The sequence below is a fragment of the Poecilia mexicana genome, unplaced genomic scaffold, assembly GCF_051168715.1.
Source record: "Poecilia mexicana isolate PSO_F unplaced genomic scaffold, ASM5116871v1 scaffold_11, whole genome shotgun sequence".
In the NCBI taxonomy this organism is placed as follows: Eukaryota; Metazoa; Chordata; class Actinopteri; order Cyprinodontiformes; family Poeciliidae; genus Poecilia; species Poecilia mexicana.
Window position 1 is genome coordinate 28,213,622 of NW_028263380.1, and position 22,240 is coordinate 28,235,861.

A 22,240-nucleotide genomic window follows, 5' to 3' on the forward strand; every position below is an offset into this window, starting at 1 on the left:
TCCACCGGCGAGATACCAGCTAATATTAGCTACAGTGCTTGGTGTAATACGGGTTCAGCCCCGCTATGAAGGCTAACTGAGATTCTGTACATCTAAAAAAATTAATTATTCTCTAACATTGACTTAGATTATCTGACACAAGGGCCTATATTAGAAATGAAACAATGTAACACATATTATAAAACTTATGTGTTATAACATTCACCGGCAAAGTTTACACAGATGGTAAAGACTATTATTTATATTCTTTCACTCTGTCAAAAGTAAGATACATCCTAAATCTTCAGTTTTTGTTTTGAAAGTTTCCTAAAGACACGATGTGAGGAAGAAGAGGGAGAAATCTATAAAGAGAGACGGATTCACTGCAGGATGAATCTCACCGGATTTTGGACTCAATCTCTGAAGCTGGAAAACATAAACATATATTTATATATAGTATGTATATACATACATATAAACATGTATCCAATATATATTATTCACTATTTATCATTATTTATTAGTGTTTGTATAGTTATATAAATGTATATTGATATTACTAAATAATTTATTAAATACATTATGAACGGCTGTGTGCTTTGTAATATGCTCTTCATACATCGATATCAGAATATTCCATTCCTATTCTATTGTTATAGCCACTAAGCATATTTAAATATAATGAACTATGTATTAAAAACATACTTAAAAAATACAATTATTTATAAATGTAGCTTTGATAGATGTTTGAATATGGTTTACAGTAACAAAGTGTGTTATGATCGATTAAATCCGCTGATACGTCATTGTGCTGCTAAACACATAAAGCTGAGTGGAGTGGTGGACCGCTCCAAGATGGCCGCCCTAAATCTCGTCAGCGACAATCGGCGAGAGCGGTCCATGAGGGTCTATCCTTATATTATGTCTATGGGCATTACTGCATGAAACATGCATGGTGGACGGTGAGCCCTGATTGGACGGCTTCTCTTGTGTTTTGGTGCTGAAAGAAAATTTAAAGGGATAAAAACCATTTTTTCATTTTTTAGTTCCCAGCAGATGAAACAAACATGGCGGCAGCAGGAACAAAAGAAGCTCTAAATGAACTGATGTTCAGAAGAACTGAGGTTCCGTTGATCCAAACAGGAACTGTTCAGTTTGTTTCTCCTGGTTTCCAGTTTAAAGGCACTTTTCGCAGCGCTGCAGCGAAAACCGCTTCAGAAAGAATCCTCTGCTGTGAGGACCGGTCGCTCACGGAGTGGATTTGGGAAAAAACAACCAGAAAACATGGAAGATCCAAACCTGAAGGCACATTTGGGCCCTGGAGAACCGTCACAGTCATTCTGGTCACATTTCCTCCTGCAGGCTGGAGGGGGGGGATCATGGGCAGGGTGAGAAACCCTAATCCTTCTAGTGTTTATGTGGCTGAGGGCGGGGCCTAGGCGTGGCTAAGGGCGGAGTCTGTGGGCGTGGCTGAGGGTGGGCGGGGCCTATGCATGGCTGAGGGCGGAGTCTGTGGGCGGGGCCTAGACGTGGCTGAGGGCGGAGTCTGTGGGCGTGGCTGAGGGTGGGCGGAGTCTGTGCATGGCTGTGGGCGGGGCCTATGCATGGCTGAGGGCGGAGTCTGTGGGCGGGGCCTAGGCGTGGCTGAGGGCGGAGTCTGTGCATGGCTGTGGGCGGGGCCTAGGCGTTGCTGAGGGCGGAGTGTGTGGGCGGGGCCTAGACGTGGCTGAGGGCGGAGTCTGTGCATGGCTGTGGGCGGGGCCTAGACGTTGCTGAGGGCGGAGTGTGTGGGCGGGGCCTAGACGTGGCTTAGGCGTGGCTGTGGGCGGAGTCTGTGCAAGGCTGTGGGCGGGGCCTAGGCGTGGCTGTGGGCGGAGTCGCTGCTCAGGTCATTCCTGATTACCTCGTTGACTGGAAGGAGAACAGAGACGCAGTTAAACTTTCAAGTTCAATCAAAACTAAAAGTCAGGGTGCTGTGATGGCGCAGGGGTTAAGCACAACCCACATATTGAGGCCTTGGTCCTCATGCCAGTGGTCACAGGTTCGATTCCTGGCCTGGTGATATTTGCTGCATGTCTTTCCTGTCAAACTACTTTTAAATAAAGGCCACTAGAGCCAACAAAACCTTTAAAACTAATTTTCTCACAAACGAACATCTAAGAACTGTTTAATCTTTTCAAAATTATATTCAAATTTTTAAAATTTTTATATTAAAATTTCTTTAATAAGGTTTGCTTTACATATTTGACTATTTAATTTTATTATGTACGTTTTATTCCCAATGTTCAGCTGAGAAAATCATTTGCTGAAGTTTGTTGCTGGGCAGATCAGACGCTTTGGGTCGGACCAGAACCTGCAGAACTCCTCTGGGATTAACCAATCAGCTTGTTTATCTCGTTAAGGATGTGCGGGATCGGGGATCCGCCCGCCTCTCGGTTCTCACTGGAGGCCGGGAATTCTGGTCCAGGGAACCGTTCCCTAATGCCGTGGCGAAGGATCAATCCAGAACCGGACCGGCGGCTCGTTAATCTGGAGATTTTAACTTTCTGCTAAATAAGAACTAAATAAGTTCAGAGTTCATGTTAGGGATTTATTATTATTAATATTATTATTATATCTGTTTCCAAAGAAAAGACGCGTCAGGATGTAAAACATGTTTTGTCGCTTCATCCTCCGGAGGTCGGACTGACGATCTGGACTGAGACGAGCCGCCGCTCGCTCCTCTGATGGCGACTGGTTGGCGTTTCTTGGACCGTTCCCCGCCGCCGTGCTGAGGTCATCGGTCTGACGGGACGCAACAGGAAGCAGCTGCAACGTGTGCAGCTGTCAGTGGGTCAGAGAGCTGCAGGAGCTCCTCTTCCTCAGCACGATGAAGGCTCTCCAGAGTTTCTGCTCCGTCGGGTTCTAGCAGCCGGTTCCTCTGGTTGACCCGCAGCTCGCTTCGTGAATGAATCACGAATGAAGCGGCAGAAAGGTCAAAGGTCGAGCTTTTCCTTTCTGCAGCTCCATTTCTACCCGACGGCAGCAGAAACATTTAAGAAACGTTTTAAATCCAGAAACAGATTTTAATGTTTGATGAAACTCTTGCTTGATTTCCTGAATCAAAACCTTTGACCTCTGACCCCTGAAAACAGAAGCTTCCTCTCACCGTCATCCAGGTACATCTGGTCCAGCTCCTGCGGTTCTTCCTTGATGCTGACCCGCCCTGCAGGTTCAGGGGCCTCCGGGGGGCCCGCAGGCTGGGCCGGGCTCTGGGGGAACGGGGTCGGGGAGTCTGCAGGTGAGGGGGGGCGGTGGGGGGCTTCCTGGATGATGGAGGCGTGGGGGGGGGGCAGCCTGGAGAACGGAGACAGATCCTGGAGTTTGGGGCTGGAGACGGGCGAGCGGCCGTAGGCCCCGCCCACAACGCACGGCCTGAGGTCGGAGGTCACCGGGGTGGCGACCTGGGTGCCATACGGCTTTGGGTGCAGCGACGCATGCTGACTGCACAGCAGGGCGGCGCTGTAGTCGTCATGCGGCTCTGTCTTTATCGTCGGAACTGAAAGGAGAAGAAGAACTGGATCAGAACCGAGACGCTCTGATCTCGGTTTGAGTCGGAACGCCTTCTGGAAACGGAAAAATCTGGAAGCACTTTGCGACGCAGCCACAGGAGCCACAGAGGCAGCTCTGACCCGGGGCTGTGAGCAGGAAGTGAGCAGGAAGTGAGCAGGAAGTGAGCGAGCTTCTGTAGGAAACAGTCGGCAAACAGAAGCAGAAGTGAAAATGGTTTCTTTATGTCCCAAAATAAATCTGCTTTGGAGTTTTAACACCTGCAGCCGCACAGAGAAACTTTCCCACTTGTTTCCTGAAGAGCTGCAGCTTCTGGTCATTCCAGCGTTTCCTCTGGACAATGCTCCGCTTTCACAGCGGGGAGCTGCAGCGCCCCCTGTGGGGCGGGGCCGGACGCTGCAGCTCCGCCGCAGCTTTGAACAGCCCACTGCATTTCTCTCCAAGGCTGCGGGGCGATCCGCGGTGGGTCAGGGTTTATTTTTAGCCGGGCAGGAAGCGGGCCGCTCCCAGCCTGCTGCACGAAGCTGCAGGTACGGAAAAGAACAGATTTTATGATTTCTGTTTTACAATGGACGAATAAAAGTGTTGCTTTGTTCCTCCCAGGCTGACCGCCGCGGCGCGGGGGACAAAATGTTTCCAATTAGTCTGAGACGGACGATCAGGAAACCAGAAGGAGCCGAGAAGCGGAGAGGAACGACAGAATAACGAGCGTTTGTTTCCGCCATGGCCGCCTGCGGCATCGTCATGGAAACGGCTGAAAGGAAGAAAACTAAAACCTGGAGCAAAAATATGAATCTGTCTGCTATTTAATATCACAGGAAAATGAAAATTAAAGAGGAAATGTTCAGGTTTCTGCCTGTGGGGGGCGCAATAAGACATGGGTGGAAACCAGTTCAATGCCATCAGTCTCAGCTGCAGCACCAGTTTAACCAGTTTAAACCTTTTTCAAAGAAGCCGAGAGCAGATGAGGACCCAAAGCCTGGTGGTGGAAGCATCATGCTGTGGGCTTCCTCCCCCAGTAGTAGGAGGAATAGTAAAGACAGAAGATAATAATAAATTCACACATCCGGCTCTAATCCCAGTTTTTCTCGGGAGCTCACCGTTGGTGGGAATGTAGGAGAAGCGCTGCAGCTGACTTCGCTTCCTCTTGCCGTTGCAGACGTAGAAGTTGACGTGAACGGGGGCGGAGAGGCGCTGCGTCCGGTACGGCGGGATTTCAACCAGCAGCGAGTTCTGCAGCACAAAGCATTTCCTGTTCCTGTCAGAAAAACTCGACTTCCAACAACCCAAATGTCTCAGTAATCTGAGGAAAACGTCTCATCCATCGGCCGATCGGTCCGATTAGTGAAACTGGGCTGATGCGACGCAGCAAAGCATCATGGGTCGTTTCCTTAAGGTGTTGAAAGATCAGAGAAATATTAATATCAGTGAATATTGATTATCAGCCGAAACAGCAATAACTGTATTGGTTAAATTCATCAGATGAATCATCTGGATTTCTAACCAATCAGCAGTTAGAGTTGCTGGTCAAACTGGGACCAGTCCAGCAGCCTGGAAACTGGCCAGCTGACCTCTGACCTGCCTTTAATAATAATGTTTTATTTATTTATTAAGAATCCAAACAAACACATGAAAACTTGTTGCTTCTCTAAACCGCAGAATCTGGACCAAATTAGCAGTTAACCTTTATTTGTCCTGGATTACGATGTCACCAGGTGACCTTTGACCCCATCCAATCACTGAACAGATGCTGACAACAGATCAATGTGTGGATGAGACGAAACTTTATGAAGTTATTAAAGAGGAACAATCAAGAGTTATAGATCTAGAGTTATAGATCTAGAGTTATAGATCAGTGTGTCTCCACCTGGTCCTCAGCCCCCCTGCTCTGCATGTTCTAGATGAGCCTCTGTTCCAGAACAGCTGATCCAAATGACTGCAGGACCATCAGGAGCTGCAGATCCTGTTAATCACCCAGAGATACAATCCAGGTGGCAGAAGGGAAACACCTGAAACATGGAGGACAGGAGGCCTGAGGACCAGGTGGAGAAACTCTGGACTAGAGTCAACACACAGTTATTCCAGCCAGAAACCATCTGAACTTTGACCTGAACCTCCAGAGCCCCATAAATTCATAAATCGGTTCCAAAGTCGGCCTTCTACCAGCTAAACAACATTTCCAGGACCAGAGGACTAATGGCAGACCCCTCAGGTTCTGGTTCTGCTCTGCATCCAGAACCAAACATGGAGAAGCAGCATTCAGCTTCTATGCAACACAAATCTGGAACAAACTTCCAGAAAACTGGAGAACAGCTGAAACACTGAGTGCCTTTTACTCAGCTGTTAGAGCAGAACATTTCTCTTCCTGTTCCTCTGATCTTCAGGTTTTCTGCTTGTTTTCTTTTGCTTCTAATCGTGTAAAAGCGGCGAGCTGCTGATAAACGAGCCCGTTTCTGAATGCAGAGCTGCTAACTGAAACAACAGAACTGAAAACGTGACGGAGACGCAGATTTGTGTCCAACAGGAAGTGACTTGATGGGTTAGGGTTTCGCTGTCCAGTGAGGTGAAGAATCCTTAGTTTGGTTTATTTTACAGATGATATGAAAAGTTCTTACCGGCCTCAGCGCGTCTCTCTCCACCGTGGCCTCGCTCTCCCAGACATGGTGGCCGTCTGCATGAGACAACATGGCGGATCAGAAAACCGTAACGTCACAGGCGGATACATCGGGTCGTTCCTCAGAGCCCGGCGCCGCAGCCAGAACCCCGGCAGCTGCCTGGCCCGTTGACGGACCCGACCGACACTCGATCAGAACCGACCGGAACCTGACTGGCCAATCAGGCGTCAGTAAAACTTTATAGCCGGGTGAGCTGAGTGAAGCTGTCCGAGTGGTGAGCGCTCCGTTTGTGCAGGTTTGGTTTCTGATATATTAAAAATATATTTTTTTAGGTCATCCAGAGGTCACCATCCCCCATCTTGCTCCAAAACAAACCAAAAGCGGGCTCCTTCGTTAGTGCAGGTTTGTGCCGTTAAAACTGTTTTCAAGTTGGATGTCGGAGCGAGCGGCGTTTAGCTCAAGGTTGATCCGACTTATGAGCGCCGACTTGGGCCAGCCGTTCTCCACGGCTCCCTCCTCCAGCGGACCGTCAACACATTTCCGCAGCAAACACTAAGAAACAAATGTGAATAGAAATGTGGCCTTGTGACCAACTGACACAAGATTCATGCTGTTACAATAGACACACTGTTCTCTAGAGAATTTTTAAGTCATAGTCAATATTTTTAATAATTGTAATATTAAAAAGTATAATATTTTTTCTTCAATAGCTTCCAAGTCATGTGTCCTATTGACTCAATCAGTGTGAAACTGTTCTAGACTGGAGAGATGAGGTACACTTATTTTTATTGCATTTGCATTATTTTATTATTTTAGCATTTTTTTTGGTCAAAATTTAGTATCTTTCTTTTATAGCTTCTGGGTCATGTGACCCATTTACACTGAATCAGTGTGAAATCTTAACACGTTTTGTCATGGTTAAGATTTTATGGTGTTAAAAGAAAAAGCCGTGAACATTTTCATCAGACACTGACTGTAAAACATTGGACTCATATAATTCAATAAGGGAGTAAAAACTGTAATTTATTTCACTTCATCTGTGAAATGAAACCCACCGTTTTAGGGTTGACATGGTTAAGAAACGTGATAATGTGACGAATATCTTTAAAAGTTTGAGGTCACATTTCAGTCCGTTTTTCATCAATATGCGAGAGTTTAGAGCGATGCGCGCTCCCGCCGCAGGGCATGCGTTTCTCGGCTGCTGTCTGAATTTGACTGTCTTTAGGACCTGGAGCAGCTGCTGCCGGGCGTTCCCTCTTTGTTTTTCACGAGGGTTTCTCTCATAGACATAATATAAGCAATAACGCCTCATGGACCGCTCCGGCGCAGGAAATACGGCGGCCATCTTGGAGCGGTATACCCTCCTACTTTGCTCAACCAAAACAGCAGAAGATGCCTCAGCACTGAGGGATATTGTTGTTCTGGTCGATGGATTATTGATGTGAGGGCTCCACAGACAACATCTCACAAGTAAGATGGACATATTATTGTGTATATATTGTGATTAGAATATTACTTTACTGTATTTATGTCCACCGGCGAGATACCAGCTAATATTAGCTACAGTGCTTGGTGTGATACGGGTTCAGCCCCGCTATGAAGGCTAACTGAGATTCTGTACATCTAAAAAAATTAATTATTCTCTAACATTGACTTAGATTATCTGACACAAGGGCCTATATTAGAAATGAAACAATATAACACATATTATAAAACTTATGTGTTATAACATTCACCGGCAAAGTTTACACAGGTGGTAAAGACTATTATTTATATTCTTTCACTCTGTCAAAGTAAGATACATCCTAAATCTTCAGTTTTTGTTTTGAAAGTTTCCTAAAGACACGATGTGAGGAAGAAGAGGGAGAAATCTATAAAGAGAGACGGATTCACTGCAGGATGAATCTCACATCGGATTTTGGACTCGATCTCTGGTGCTGAATCTCTGAAGCTGGAAAACATAAACATATATTTATATATAGTATGTATATACATACATATAAACATGTATCCAATATATATTATTAAGTGGGTTTTTTGATTTGTGTCTCAATAATGACAAAAATAATCTTTATTAGTGTTTGTATAGTTATATAAATATGTATTGATATTACTAAATAATGTATTAAATAAACTATGAACGGCTGTGTGCTTTGTAATATGCTCTTCATACATCGATATCAGAATATTCCATTCCTATTCTATTGTTATAGCCACTAAGCATATTTAAATATGATGAACTATGTATTAAAAACACTTAAAAAATACATCCACCCATCCATCAATCTTCTTCCGCTCATCCGGGGTCAGGTCGTGGGGGCAGCAGCTTCAGAAGGGAGGCCCAGATTTCCCTTTCTCCAGCCTCTTCCAGCTCCAAACCCCAAGGCGTTCACTGGCCAGCCGAGAGACATCGTCCCTCCAGCGTGTCCTGGGTCTTCCCCTCCTCCCGGTGGGACATGAACTCCTCACCAGGAGGCATCCTGACCAGATGGCCAAGCCTCAACTGGCTCCTCTCGACGTGGAGGAGCAGCGGCTCTACTCTGAGTCTCTCCTGGATGACGAGCTTCTCTCTCTAAGGCAGAGCCCAATTGTAAAAATTACAATTATTTATAAATGTTGCTTTGATAGATGTTGGAATATGGTTTACAGTAACAAAGTGTGTTATGATGGATTAAATCCGCTGATACGTCATTGTGCTGCTAAACACATAACGCTGAGTGGAGTGGTGGACCGCTCCAAGATGGCCGCCCTAAATCTCGTCAGCGACAATCGGCGAGAGCGGTCCATGAGGGTCTATCCTTATATTATGTCTCTGATGGAAACACCCCATAAAGTGCGCGCAGACTCTCTCCCATCCCGTGCATGGACCCCCCCACCCCCCGCTGTCAAATAAATAAATAATATAAACGGACAAATTACCGTTTATATTTTATGATTACTTAATATTTCTATACTGTATTTATGTCCACCGGCTGATATAGCTGTAGAGCTCAGGGTAACACCAGGTTCAGCCCCCTAGGAAGGCTCACCCAGATTTAGTCAATCTTAAAGTTAAGTTGTAATTAATCCCTAAATTTAGATGATCTGACACAAGACATTAGAAATAAAACAATATTATTATAAATATATTATTATTGTAATATAGTCACAAGACTATTATTTATATTATTTCACTCTGTCAAAAGAAAGGCTCCCAAATCTCCCGTTTTTGTTCTGAATGTTTCTTAAAGACTTGATGTGATGAAGAAGTGAGGAACAGATTCACTGACAGGATGAATTTGCTGAACCACTCTGAAGGTAGAATATACATAACCTAATATAGATTATTCCGTATTCATCATTATTTAATCATCTCTGATACATTTGTATTCTATATTTGTATATTTATATAAATATGTATTAATATTACTAAATAATTTAGAAAAAAATTATGAGAGGCTGTGTGCTTTGTAAACTACTCATCATATATCATATCAGAATTTTATATTCCTCTTCTGTTTTCCCCTCTAAGAAATTTAAATATGCTGAACCATTTGACAATACAATTAAAAAATACTTGAATAAATAAATGTTCTTGTACATGTAGCTATAATAACTGTTTGAATGAGGTTTCTGGTAAAAAAGGGTTAAAATCTGTTCAGTATTTAGTGAGTTATTATTGATTAAATGTGCTGATCCTTCATTGCGCCTGTCAATCATAACACTGACTGGAGCAGTCAGTGTTATGACTGCTCCAGTCATAACGCTTGGAGAGCCGCCATCTTGGAGAGATGGCGGCTTGAAGTCTTGTCATAGAGACAGAGCGGTCCACGAGTCCTTTAATGACCTGCTGCGTTCCTCCATCTTGGAGAACATTGTCCCGGCCGTCTTGTCCTCCGTCCCAGTGCAGCTCTAACCGCAGTCTGGCAGCCATCTTGGTTCTAGTACAGGGCTGGGCAATCCTGGTCCTTGAGGTCCGGAGTCCTGCAGCTCTTAGACGTCTCCCTGGTCCAACACGCCTGAATCCAACAGCTGAATCTCCTCCTCAGTGCAGTCAGGTTCTCCAGAGTCCTGCTAACGACCTCATTATTTGACTCAGGTGTGTTGAAGTTGAGATGCAGCTAAAAGTTGCAGGAGGCCCTCCAGGCCTGGAGCTGCCCACCACTGCTCTAGAGAGTAGAGACTTTCAGGGTCACGACTTTGACCTTTGACCTGCTAACTGAGTCCAGTAGTCTGATATGGTCAAATACTCCTGCCTGATATGAGGAAGAACCTAAAGGTGGCTCTCTGCAGGAGAAGCTCCTCTGGACAAGAGGACTCGCTGCAGAACCAACCAGAACGTGCCTGAGGGTCAACATGCTGGTTCTGCGTATTGTTGCCATGGCGACAGGCTCTGGCAGCTCTCAGCAGTCGGCGCCACTGCCTGCTGGACCCGGTCGGCCAGCGGAGGACAAGCAGCTCTTTGAGCCACAGCGCATGTGTTTATATTTACCGGCTGCTGGGCGGTTCTGGTCGCATGCCGCCCGCAGCTCCACCCAGCTGCAGCTCGGCAGCACAAGGAGCCGCTTGATTCCAGTTCTACACAAAACATGACAAATAACTGAGGCGCATTGTCTGATCCTTGCGGAGGCCGGGAGGCGGCCTGGGCGCAGCGGGAGCGGCAGAGGAAACTGGTTTACAAGCTGGCTGGACTGGGAGCGGTTTTCTGGCTCCGCCGTTAAACTGGGGGAACTGGAGGCAGTCCAGCACAGCGGACTGGGAACCACAGCTGAAGGTGGTTCCCTGGATCAGAGCCGATGAACCAGAGATCCAGAGCTGGAAAATTCCAGAACAATCCGGAAAAATCTGCGGTTATTAACCATCTGAGCTGCAGAAACAGCCTGAGAAACAACGCCGCTCAGGGCCGGAAACAGGCGGCAAAAAGACACAGAAAAAAAGAAACAAGCAGTAAAATATGTAGAAAACTGGGTAAACTGGGTTCAATCTGCTCCAGGAGAAACAGGCAGTCAGAGAACAGCAGCTTTCCGTCCTGGTCTCTGGACTGCATTCAGCTCCTGGTTTTCCCACGAGGTATGACAGATAGTCAGAACACCGGACCCAGTCAGAACCAGATCCTGCCTTCATTTTCTTCCTCCTGATCAATTTGTTCTTCGCTGGGTTCAGACTGCAGCTCTGCAGCTTCCAGTTGTGTTAACACAACACCAGCTATGACCTCAGAGAAGCAGCTGCTGCTGTCCGTCAACCTGACATGGAGCTAGCGCCCGCTAGCCGCTTAGCGCCCGCTAGCCGCTTGCGCCCGCTAGCCGCTTAGCGCCCGCTAGCCGCTTAGCGCCCGCTAGCCGCTTGCGCCCGCTAGCCGCTTAGCGCCCGCTAGCCGCTTAGCGCCCGCTAGCCGCTTAGCGCCCGCTAGCCGCTTAGCGCCCGCTAGCCGCTTAGCGCCGCAACTAACGGCTCCTGACTCAGAAGTAGTGCGCAGAATGCTTAAGCTCTTCTCGTCCATCGCAGCTTTATTCACAGTATGTGGTGGCTGGGTAAAAATAATAGCTTAGCATGATAAATTTATGTGCTTCGGTTTTAAGATGTCTTGTTTTAAACTTCGGAACTGTCCTGAGTGGAGCAGGCTGCAGCTAAGGGCAGCTATCGAGTTTGGTCGGCTAAAACCTCATTCAGGGTCAATTCTTATCTCTTGGAATTTTATTTTGTTTTCATGCCATTGAGTTACATAGTTTTCAAAATCTCCCAAAAAATCCTGCTAGCTATGGGGTTCCATTTGTGTCAAAAATAAGTAGAAGTCATGTGTAGATGTGTCGTTGCTATGCGTCGTTGGTCTATGTTGCATATGCGTTCGCTGCATATGTGATGAACGTCGTTGGTCCTTGTCGTTGGTCCGTGTTGCTATTGCCTGTTCTCTTCGCCATTAAAAAGTCTTGAAGTAGGTCATGTATGATCAAATTGTTTATTAGATATTACAAAAATGTTGGTCTTTCAATATCAGTGGTTTCAATAAAAGGGTAAAACTTTTTTGGAATCCAGTTTGTAATTTGCACATTATTATCATTATTATTATCCTAATGCCGGAATTAATAAATACTTTGTGGCATTTTGATTTAGTAATGTAATTATATTAGTTGTGTTACCACCCCATGCCACTAGAGGCAATAGAAAGCCCAAAAAGATGCGACTAAGGAGCAGATTTAGAAGTACGCCGAAAACTACAGAATTTATTTAAAACTGTGAGGTGCGCTGACGTAAATAAAAGAGAGAAGTTCAAATACATGCCAACAGTGAAAATTCTTCTTAAAAATGAAGATGTATCACAGATTTAAAAAGAAATTTAGCGCCCCCTTCACTGGGCCACGACCCCTTGGCCTCGTTAGCTGCCCTGAATAATGTCTAAAGAAAATACGAGGTAGAAAACTTAACATTTTGAAAACAATTTTATTGAAAGACCAACATTTTTGTAATATCTAATAAACAATTTGATCATACATGACCTACTTCAAGACTTTTTAATGGCGAAGAGAACAGGCAATAGCAACACGGACCAACGATGTTCATCACATATGCAGCGAACGCATATGCAACATCTACATATGCAACATCTACATGCAACATAGACCAACGACACATCTACACATATGACTTCTACTTATTTTTGACACAAATGGAACCCCATAGCTAGCAAGCTAATGGCAGCTAAGCTAACTGTGGCTGACGGCTAACTAAAGCATAACTATTTCAGCTAACGCTCAGATTCTATTAATATTATTTTCAGTGTCGCTAAACAGCAAAACATTTGATATTTTTACAGTTTTTACCTTCATTAGTTTTAGTTTCTTCATCATTTGATCTTTTTCTCTGTGGTTTTAGTTGCATGTTACCAGATTAGCAAGTTTGTAGATTTAAGTATTTAACTGTAAAACTAAATTCTTTCCTGTTAATAAAATCACATATTTTTATGAGATCTCTTTATGTTTGAATCTTCCAGATCCGTCTCCGATCCAGCAGCTGAATTTTCTTTCCATGATTTAATGTATTTTACTTGGATATTAAAGTTAATGATCATAAGCTTTTGTCTTTATTTTGCTAAAATATTATTCTCCATCCCGTCTTTTCCTCTGAAATCACCTCTCTTCTTTTCACATATATTTGCTGTGAAGGTCTCGGTGATAAATGAAGAAGGATGTGAAGGAGGTCAAGAGGTCAGTGTCTCTCCAGTCCCTCTGACGGCTCCACAGCCAGAAGTTTTCAATTCCCGTCCTCACAAAGCAAACAATGAGCTGGTTTCTCCATCGCCATGGTGACCAGGATTCCGATCTCACACATCTACAATGCTCTGCCTCCACCCAAAACTTCCTCCACCCAACTGTAGCTCCACCCATGAAGCACCGCTGAAGCTAATCAGGCTAATTACTGTTTATAAACCTCAGCTGAACATCTGGGAGCTGAAACCGAGCAGCAGGGTCTACATCCACGTCACACACACCTACACACACACACACACTCGGCTGTGATCATTCCTCTTCTCAACAGGCAATGGAAACTTCTGCTGGGTTAAAAATACGCCACAGTAATTTGCTCCACATGTGGCGCTCTGGCAGAGAGACGATATTTTGACGGGGGAGGGATTCCTGGGGTTTCTCCAAAAGCAAAGGGAGACACACACACACACACACACACACACAAAGGGCTGCAGCCCTTCCTCTTACCTTGAGCCTTTTCCACAAACAGCACCTTGGAGTCGTGCTGGAAGTTGTGTCCGTCCAGCACCATGGTTCCCCCCCCGGGGGCCGGGCTCGTCTCCAGGCTCTGCTTGTCCACCAGCGGCAGCTCCTGCGCCGACCTCTGGGCTGCGGGGGAGACGGGAACCCGGTCACGGCTCATCCACACCCACTCCCCATGCGGGCCTGAGCATCCAGACCACTGAGCGGCTGCAGGCTCTGCTCTACATGTGCCTCTAACTCTGCCTCACTGGTTTCTGCTGGAAAGCCCTCTGGACCTTTACTGGGTCCCACCAAGAGGCCCAGTCAAAGTCCAGCCTCCAGACATTGGTTTAATGTTCAGGGGGTTTCCTTCAACCCTTCTGTTTATGATGAAGTTCTCCAGGTTTGGAAACCTGTGGGTTCCTCTGCAGCTCCGAGTGGAACTGAGGAGCGAACAACGGCTCATTTCACCGCTGACATCACAGAGTTCAACCCCCAGTGCTGAAGGTCAGCTGGAGTCCAAGAAAAGTTCACCGAGTCTTAAGGGTCCAGATGAACCTTAGTCAGCTCAACATGTTCTTCTACCAACACATCACTGATTTTCTGGAACCAACAATCTAAAATCTCACTGAGAGGGAAACCTCGCCTGCTTTAGCTAACCGCTAAGCGCTAAAACAGTTCAAGCTGCTGCCTGCCTGTTTCCTGTCTGACGCGAGTCTAGACAGGAAACCACAGAGCATCATGTATCACCTATGATAAACTTCCAGTTCCGAATACTGCAGAAGTGTTGGGATCAAGAATGTGAAATTCACAGTGTCCCACTGTGTCAGGAAGGGGTGTGTTACTTTGGCTGATCCATTTCCTCATTTCACACATTTTCATCTGAGTCTGGAGGTTCAGAGAGTTCTTCAGGAGGTTCAACCAGGACTGGACTGGTCTGGACCAGATTAGGCAGGTGTAGACAGATTAGGACTGAACTGGACCGATTTGACTGCAGAGGACAGAACTATGGTGACTCACAGCACTCAATGGGGTTGGATGCGACCTGCAGAGAAACGGTCCTGCCGCCCGGCTGGCTGACGTGAACCCGGAACACCATCCGAACACGCGTGTTCTTCCGGCCGATGTCTGTCTCGCCCTTCCTCAGCTCGATGTCGGAGTTACGGAGTTTCAGGATTCCCGCGCAGTCGATTCTGTCGGGAGAAAAACTCAGTGAGGCGTGAGATCGCACATCAGCACCAACAGATCTTCCTTCCTGGATCTGCTTGGAGTTGGAAATGTTTTTCCTGGAGTTTCCTCCTGTCTGACTCTGCTGCTCCCATCAAACTGCTTTCATTCTGCAAGTCGCTCCAAACCGTCGCTGGCTTTTCGGCTGTGGAGCTGCTCCATGGTGCATTCCTTAAAGGCTACTTCATGTCAACTTTTGCACACATTTCAACACTCCCTACATTCTTGTCTGCAGCTCTGGTGAAGCAATCAGGTGTGGAAGCCGAGAGCCGAGTCCTGCAGACACAGACCGACAGTCTGAAGACCGGGTTACGAGTTACAGTTTACGGTTACGGTTTATGGTTACGGGTTAGGTCGGATTTTCCCAACAGATTTCATATTCAATCCAAACTGAACTGTTGGCAATGATCCGGATCCGTCAGAATTCTGTCCTGGATCACTTTACGAAGCACTAACGGCTCAAACAGAAATCATGGAGATTTTTGGTGTTAAACCCAGAATGGACCGGACACAGAGGTCCAAACACATTCCAGTCTCACAGCATGATGCAGATTAGCTGCTGTTTACTGGATATGATCACCCATGCTCTTCATCAGCCCACTCATCATCATCATCATAACCCCTCCTCATCCGGAGGCAGCTTTAGCTTTTTTATCAAATAGATTTTAAGATTATTTTATTAACTTATAAAGTTTTAGATGGGTTAGTCCCCCCCTTATCTTCGGGATCTTTTAAAATTTCAGTCTGTGCCCAGAACCCTCCGATCAAATAATCAGCTATTCCTCACACCCGACCTAAAAGGAGATCGGGCTTTTTCTGTAGTAGCTCCTATTTTATTTAACAATTTACCTTTCCAGATTAGATCTGCCCACAGCCTGGATCCTGTACAGCACTTTGGTGCAGCTTTACATCTTTTTGAAGTGCTATATAAATAAATTTGACACTGACACAGCTTGTTAGCTGCTGGTTTTTAATTCTACTTCCTGTTTCTACTCACATGGCGCGCATGTCATTCTCCGGCAGCAGCGGGATCTCCAGCACCTTGGTGTTGTTGTGCAGGACCTCGTGGCTCGGCGTGGACACCGTCTTTCCCGTGATGCGGTGGACCTGGTAGAAGGCGTGGGGCCTCAGCAGCCGGTCGTCCGCCGTGCCGATGAAGAGCTGCAGGGTCAGAGGTTCGCTCTCCATGTAGCCGTGGAGCTGAAAGGCCAGAGAAGAGTGGCGGTTAGGAACCAGGACTTCCTGTGGAACCGGAAGCGAAACATGGAAGGCGAGCGGCGGATGAAGCCGATGAATGCTCGTTTCTTCGGGATCTAACTGCTATTTAGAGACAAGCTGGGCAATAATTCAGAGTTTGATGGCAGGAAGTCGCCGAGTTTCTGTCTGATGACCAGCAGCAACCAGCCGGTCTGCCACTCTCAGTTTGACTCAGGTTGTCATTTAGCAAACGGTGCCAGAGAGAGAAATTAGCTCCTGAAACACAAAATGGCAGCAGAGGAAGTTAGCGAAGCCGCCTGGTTCGGGTCGGCAGCGCCTCCAGAGCAGGTCCAGTCGGAGCAAGGGGAACGGTTCGGAACCAGCAGCTGGTTTTACCCGCCTACAGGAGGTAATATGCTAGCATTAGCATTATCAACGTTGATTATTATTTGATTTAAACTTTTATTCAATTCATAAATCCTTCATTTATTCCAAAGGGACATGAAATGTTGGACCTCTCTGCTAGCGCTCAGTAGAGCTAGCAGTTGTCCAAAATGGATGAAAAATAAATCCGCTTAAAAGAGACGCACATTTTAAAAAAACTCACATTTTTTAAATAGGTTTTGGTGCCGAGGTTAGGCGGCATTTATTGAAATTAGTGACTGACGGGTCAGCAAATGGATTTTACTGCTGGTGGAAAACATGAAGAAGACGACAGGAAGTGGCAGGAGGATAACGGCACGGCTTGTTTTTAATGACTTACTGCATCAACAAACTTACATGAAATTTGAATTAAATTTCTTATGTAATGGAAGCACCCTGATTGTGAAATTGTGTTTTTTCAACATCAGCAAAATATTAACGCAATTCTCAAACATTTGTAATGGAGGGGAGTAAATGTTGCAGCGAATCTGGACAGGCCTCTGACCGAAGACCCTGTGCTGACATGCTAACATGCTAGCAGACATGATAGTGACACGTCCTGGATGACAGCAGCAGCTGTTAGCAGCTCTGCTGATCCACCTTGTTTGCTTTTGCTGCTGCTCTGTCAGAAACATGTCGGAGTCAAAGATCTGATCCAGAGATCAAGATGGACAGAAGAGACGTTTGGAACTTCCTCCTCTCTCTGCATCCAAGGCTAGGGGTTAAAGTTCAGGTGTTATCTGGGCTTTGAGACTCTAATTGGCTGCTCCCAGTTGGAAGAGCAATACCTTGTTGCCATGGTTATGCATCAGCAGAACCAGAGGGAATAATTGTCCAAACTGCAACGATTCAATCAGAAAATGATGAAGTTTAGTCTGAAACAGAACCAATCAGAACCAAAGGAGCAGTTCCATCACGCTGCCACCAGCAGGCGCTACTCCAGAGAAATATATCACATGTCTGAAGGTATTTCAATGCTTGATGTTGGATGTTTCGTTCCTCCATGTTCTGCGGTAGGACAGTAACGCCTCCTGAGTCCTCTGCATAACCCCACGTCAAACAGAACTAAAGCTTCAGAGACGTGAGCAGCTGTGGTCGGCCTGGGGCTGCGGCCCCCCCGAGCCCACCACAGGAGCAGCTCTGAGTCAGCGCTGCGGTTAGCTGCCGCCGCCTCCGCAGAACGCCATGATGTCAGCCGGGCGGGAAGCGGCCTAAACAAAGGGTGGTCTGTGTGGCTGGGGGCTACAGCGGAGGGAGCCAGGAGCCCGTCATTAAATCATTAGCACCTTCTCAGGAACACGAGCCGAGCGCCGGCCGCTTGCTGGGAAACGTCTTCGTTTCCAGATGTTTCAGCTGCTGCAGCTTCCAGGCTCACAGAGGAAAACGCGCCGAGTAAAACCTCTGGACTGAGTCTGTAGAACAGAACCGTCCACATCTGGACCGTCCACTTCTGGACCAGTCCACATCTGGACCGTCCACATCTGGACCCATCCAGTTCTGGACTGTCCAGTTACGAACTGTGTTGACTCAGAGTTTCCTGTTCTGGAAGTCTGAGCTCAGTTTGCTGCATCAGTATGAGACCTGGTTTCCGTCTGTCCATGAATGAATGAATGAATGAATGAATGAATGATGCATTCAGAGAGAGACAGCCTTGTCCCATTCAGACTGAGGTAAAGTGTCCAGATGTCCTGATTGTGTCTGGACTGCAGCAGGAGAGAAGCTGCAGGGTTCAAACCAGGATGTTTTTGCTGCAGCGGCTCTAAAGACTCCTTCACTTCACCTGAACGGTAACCCTGGGTTACCATGACGCCACCTTGACTCCACGTTGTGAGGAGCAGGTTGTTGTAAACAGACGTGAAACAATCATTTTTCTTCTTTCTGCTCATCAAATTTCAGGTGTTTAAAAGAAAACAGTTTTCTTGAGGCACGACTAGTACTTACATATTTCAGTAGTATTCATAGTATTTCCTGTTTGCTCCCGACTTTCAGGCTCATTTCTGACAGTCGTATTTTCTTGTAGCTGTTTAATTAGCGTCTGCCTGCGAAGCTGCACGGCTGCTTGGAATGTCGCAAGCTGTTTTCAGAGTCCACTGCTTCACTTTCCCAGCCTGAGTTTACCCAGAACCGAGGATCCGCTGGGGGGGAGACGGGTTTATAGCCGCACCACGTCCGGGCCGGACCACCGTAGCCTGCTGCGGTCGGAGCGTGACTCAGCTCCAGCGGCCCGCTGCATTTCTGTCTGCGCCGCTCAGAGACGTCATGGAAAACTGAGTCACCCGTCGTCTGGACAGGAAGCGGCTGAGTGGACGGGTCCGCCTCACAACAGGCGCAGAGACCGAACCGGACCTGCTGTCAGAACAAACAAACCCGAGGTATACAGACCTGGACCACCGGGTGTCCGCCGGCCAGCGCCTTCACCGCGCCGCGGCTGCCCTCCGTCTCGTAATGCGCCCGGTGGTGCGACTTGGGCTGGACGTGGATCTGCAGGCTGTAGGCGCCGGAGCTGCTGGGCAGCTGCCAGTCCAGCGCCGGTAGAGACGGGCTGGAACCGGGCAACAGGAGGGAGAGGATCAGAACCGGGCCAGGAGATGGACCTATGTTCTGGTCTCCTGACCCTCCAGCCTGTCCAGGTTGCTGGTTGAACGCCGGCCTTACCTGAGGAACTGCTTGGGCTTCGTCCAGCTGAACAGGTTCTGAGGAACGTCCAGGAAGTAGCCTTCCTTCTTCAGGGCCGTGCGGCTGGCCGGGGATTCGTCCTGGTGTGGCTCCGCCCCCTTGGGCTCCTGCTTCAGGCTGACGGTGGGGCTGAGCTCCAGGCTGGTTCTCCGGGCCTTTATGGGGACGCCGTCGCCGAGGTCGGCCATGCCATCGGTGGAGAGGGCGTTGATGGCGGCCAAGATGGCGGAGTTGGTGTACTGGTTGGTGTTAGGCAGCCAGCTGTCCTCCGTCAGGCTAACGCGGGGCGAGGCACGGGGCGAGGCGTCGGGGGGCGACGGGAAACCGTTCAAGCTGTACTTCCTCTTGGCTCCGCAGGGCGAGCCGGGCCTGGACCCCCGTGGCGCTGTCCAGCCGTCGTCCGTCGCATTGATGCGGGGTGAGGTGGCGGCGCCGTCCTCTGGCAGGGCCAGGGTGGAGCCCTTCGGGGACACGGAGGGGGACTGCCAGGGCGAGTTCTGCGGCGAGTTGTCATAGTTGTAGGAGAAGCCAGACTCGAAAGAGGCGTCGGAGAGCCCGCTTCGGGACGACACGCTGCTGGCCGGGCTCAGGCAGCTGGGGTCGCGGTAGAGGTCGGCACCGGGTAGCGGCAGCGTCACGATGGAGGCGACCCGCTGGGCGGCCAGGACGCCACCCTGCTGCGGCTCGTCCTCGGGCAACTGGCCGTAGGCCGTGATCTCGATCCGGGGGCCCTCCAGGGCCACGCCGCTGTCCGGGTGCACCGCCGAGTAGAAGCCGGCCGACTGCGGGTTGTCCTGGGGGTCAAAGGTCTCAGGCTCTGCCACGGACACGGAAATGGTGGGGCTGGACTGGAGAAACTGGGAGGCCAGAGGGAGGGAGAGGCTGACGCTGGGCGAGAAGCCGAAGGCATCTGGAGGGAGAGCAGGGAGGCGTTAGCATCTCCATGGAAACCAGGAAAACATGGTGGCGGCAGTATCATGCTCAGGGGTGAAACAAGGCTATAATGACTGATAGAAATGTTACAATAAATATTAATCTGTGGTCGGATCCATGGAGGTCCGGTTCAGAACCCAGACCGAACAGAACCACAAACTGCTGAAAACTGAAGCCAACTTCAAGTCCCACCAGCTTCCACTGCTGGACTAACACGGTTTGGGGTCCAGACGGTTCCGACCCAGATCAGAACCGTTAGCCTCATGCCTGTCTGGTCCAAACAAAGCATCAGCCACTCTGACACGTCAGGAAAGGTTCGGGACCATTTTCAACCAAACCACGCCCACTGGGACCGGATCAGCCCCAGGTTCAGCTCCAGATGGAATCCAACTGGGTTTTCCAGAACCAATCCGAACCGGGTCCAAAGAGTCCCAAATCCAGACAGGAAAAGGTGAACTCACCTTCCTCTGCAGATTTCATCTCCTCTGTGGTAAAAGTTCTGATCCTCCATACAGCTGCTCCAGCTGCTGCGGGTCCTCCGAACCGGATCAGAACCACGACTTCTGCTCCGAACCAGAACAAAGTCCAAAACCAGGAAAACTCTTCCGGCAGAAAACAGGCGGTCGATTCCTGGCTCTCTACGCCGGGCGCAGCGGGACCGGGCCGGGGGATCCTGGCTGCGCGGCTCGCTGTGACGCACTGAGAAACTCCTGCGCTTATAAACGCGGGGATCCCCGCGCTGCCACGCGCCGCCCTGCGCGCTCTGACGCAGCGCCGCGCGCCCGGAGGAGGAAGAGGAGGAAGAGGAGGGGAGATTCCTCATCCCCAGATAACAGGGATGTATTCCTCTTTTCGGATCGGTCCCGGAGTGGATCTAGAAAAACATCTGAGGTGGCAGGAGGGGAGCAAAATATTGTTTTTAACTCTCATTGTTTCAAAATGAGCTTCATGTAGCACTGAGGATGAAATATAATTTCTTAATGTAATATAGTTAATTCTTTTTTACGTCTTTCATACTCCTGCTAATTGATATGTATTACTGGATTAGACAGCGCCTATTGGTCGCTGTGTGATGCTTTGTGTCCAGAAAACCCTTCAGTTCCAAAGCAGGACGAGCAGAAATCTGTCACGAAAATATTAGTAGCGCCATCATTTATTATCATATTAATTAAATACGACTTAAAATAAAACTGAGAAAACTGATGTTTGATGCATAAATTATCCGTGATACAAATCTATAAACATTTTAGTTTCTGTCAAGATGCAAGAAAAGGCCAATTTCTCTTAAATTGGTCAGTCGTTTTATTTTAAATATGCTGTAGGAGCCGCAGTTTAATGACTTATAAATATCATTTATTAGTTCAGTTTTTATCGCTTGTTTAACTTTTATGAATCGCAATAAAGCTGATAAACAGGTGAAGAACAGAAATAAAGACCAGTTCTGCTCCGTGTCGGCATCACCAACACGCGGACCCGTTGCCATGGCAACCCATAGACAACAGCTCAACGAGCAGATAAAGCAGAGAGACGTTCAATCCGATGAGGGAACAATCCCAAACAACTAACATTTCCCACACAAAAAAGTAGCAAAAACACCAAACAGAACATCCAATCTGCTACATTAAGCTGTCAGGCTTTATGTCTATATTGTCATTAATATATATAATATATTAATATATTTTCGCCTGAACACAGCGCGGGTTGACCTGTTTAATGCTAACGGAACAAAAACACACCGAACTGCGCAGCACGTTAGGTTATCAAAGTCAAAAGCGGGCTAACAACAGTTAGGCTAGCATAACTGACCCAGTGTTTCAACATTTTATTTGGATTAAAACTTTTTCCTCACCTGTTAAATGTGAAACCCTTGAATCTTGTTATCTATGGCAGTCAGGTTTGAATTAACCGCTAAACATTTCGTCCATTTTTCAGATTCTCTGTGTGTGTGATGGGATGGTG

General features: G+C 47.6%; 1 protein-coding gene and 1 long non-coding RNA gene across 2 annotated transcripts; one reads left to right on the forward strand and one right to left on the reverse strand.

Moving 5' to 3' along the window:
* Positions 1-485: 485 nt before the first annotated feature.
* On the reverse strand, positions 486-21,141 carry LOC106919164 (nuclear factor of activated T-cells, cytoplasmic 1-like). Its single transcript, XM_014989348.2, has 10 exons — positions 20,743-21,141; positions 19,328-20,258; positions 19,055-19,214; positions 16,050-16,252; positions 14,846-15,018; positions 13,832-13,972; positions 6,144-6,199; positions 4,629-4,761; positions 3,128-3,517; positions 486-1,890 (listed from the first exon to the last, which is right to left on the reverse strand). The coding sequence occupies exons 1-10, from the start codon at positions 20,759-20,761 to the stop codon at positions 1,835-1,837; spliced, it is 2,262 nt and encodes a 753-aa protein (XP_014844834.2). The 5' UTR covers positions 20,762-21,141; the 3' UTR covers positions 486-1,834.
* On the forward strand, positions 3,860-4,598 carry LOC148156626 (uncharacterized). Its single transcript, XR_015764707.1, has 2 exons — positions 3,860-4,058; positions 4,132-4,598. It is a non-coding gene; the product is annotated as an uncharacterized LOC148156626 (long non-coding RNA).
* Positions 21,142-22,240: the final 1,099 nt, after the last annotated feature.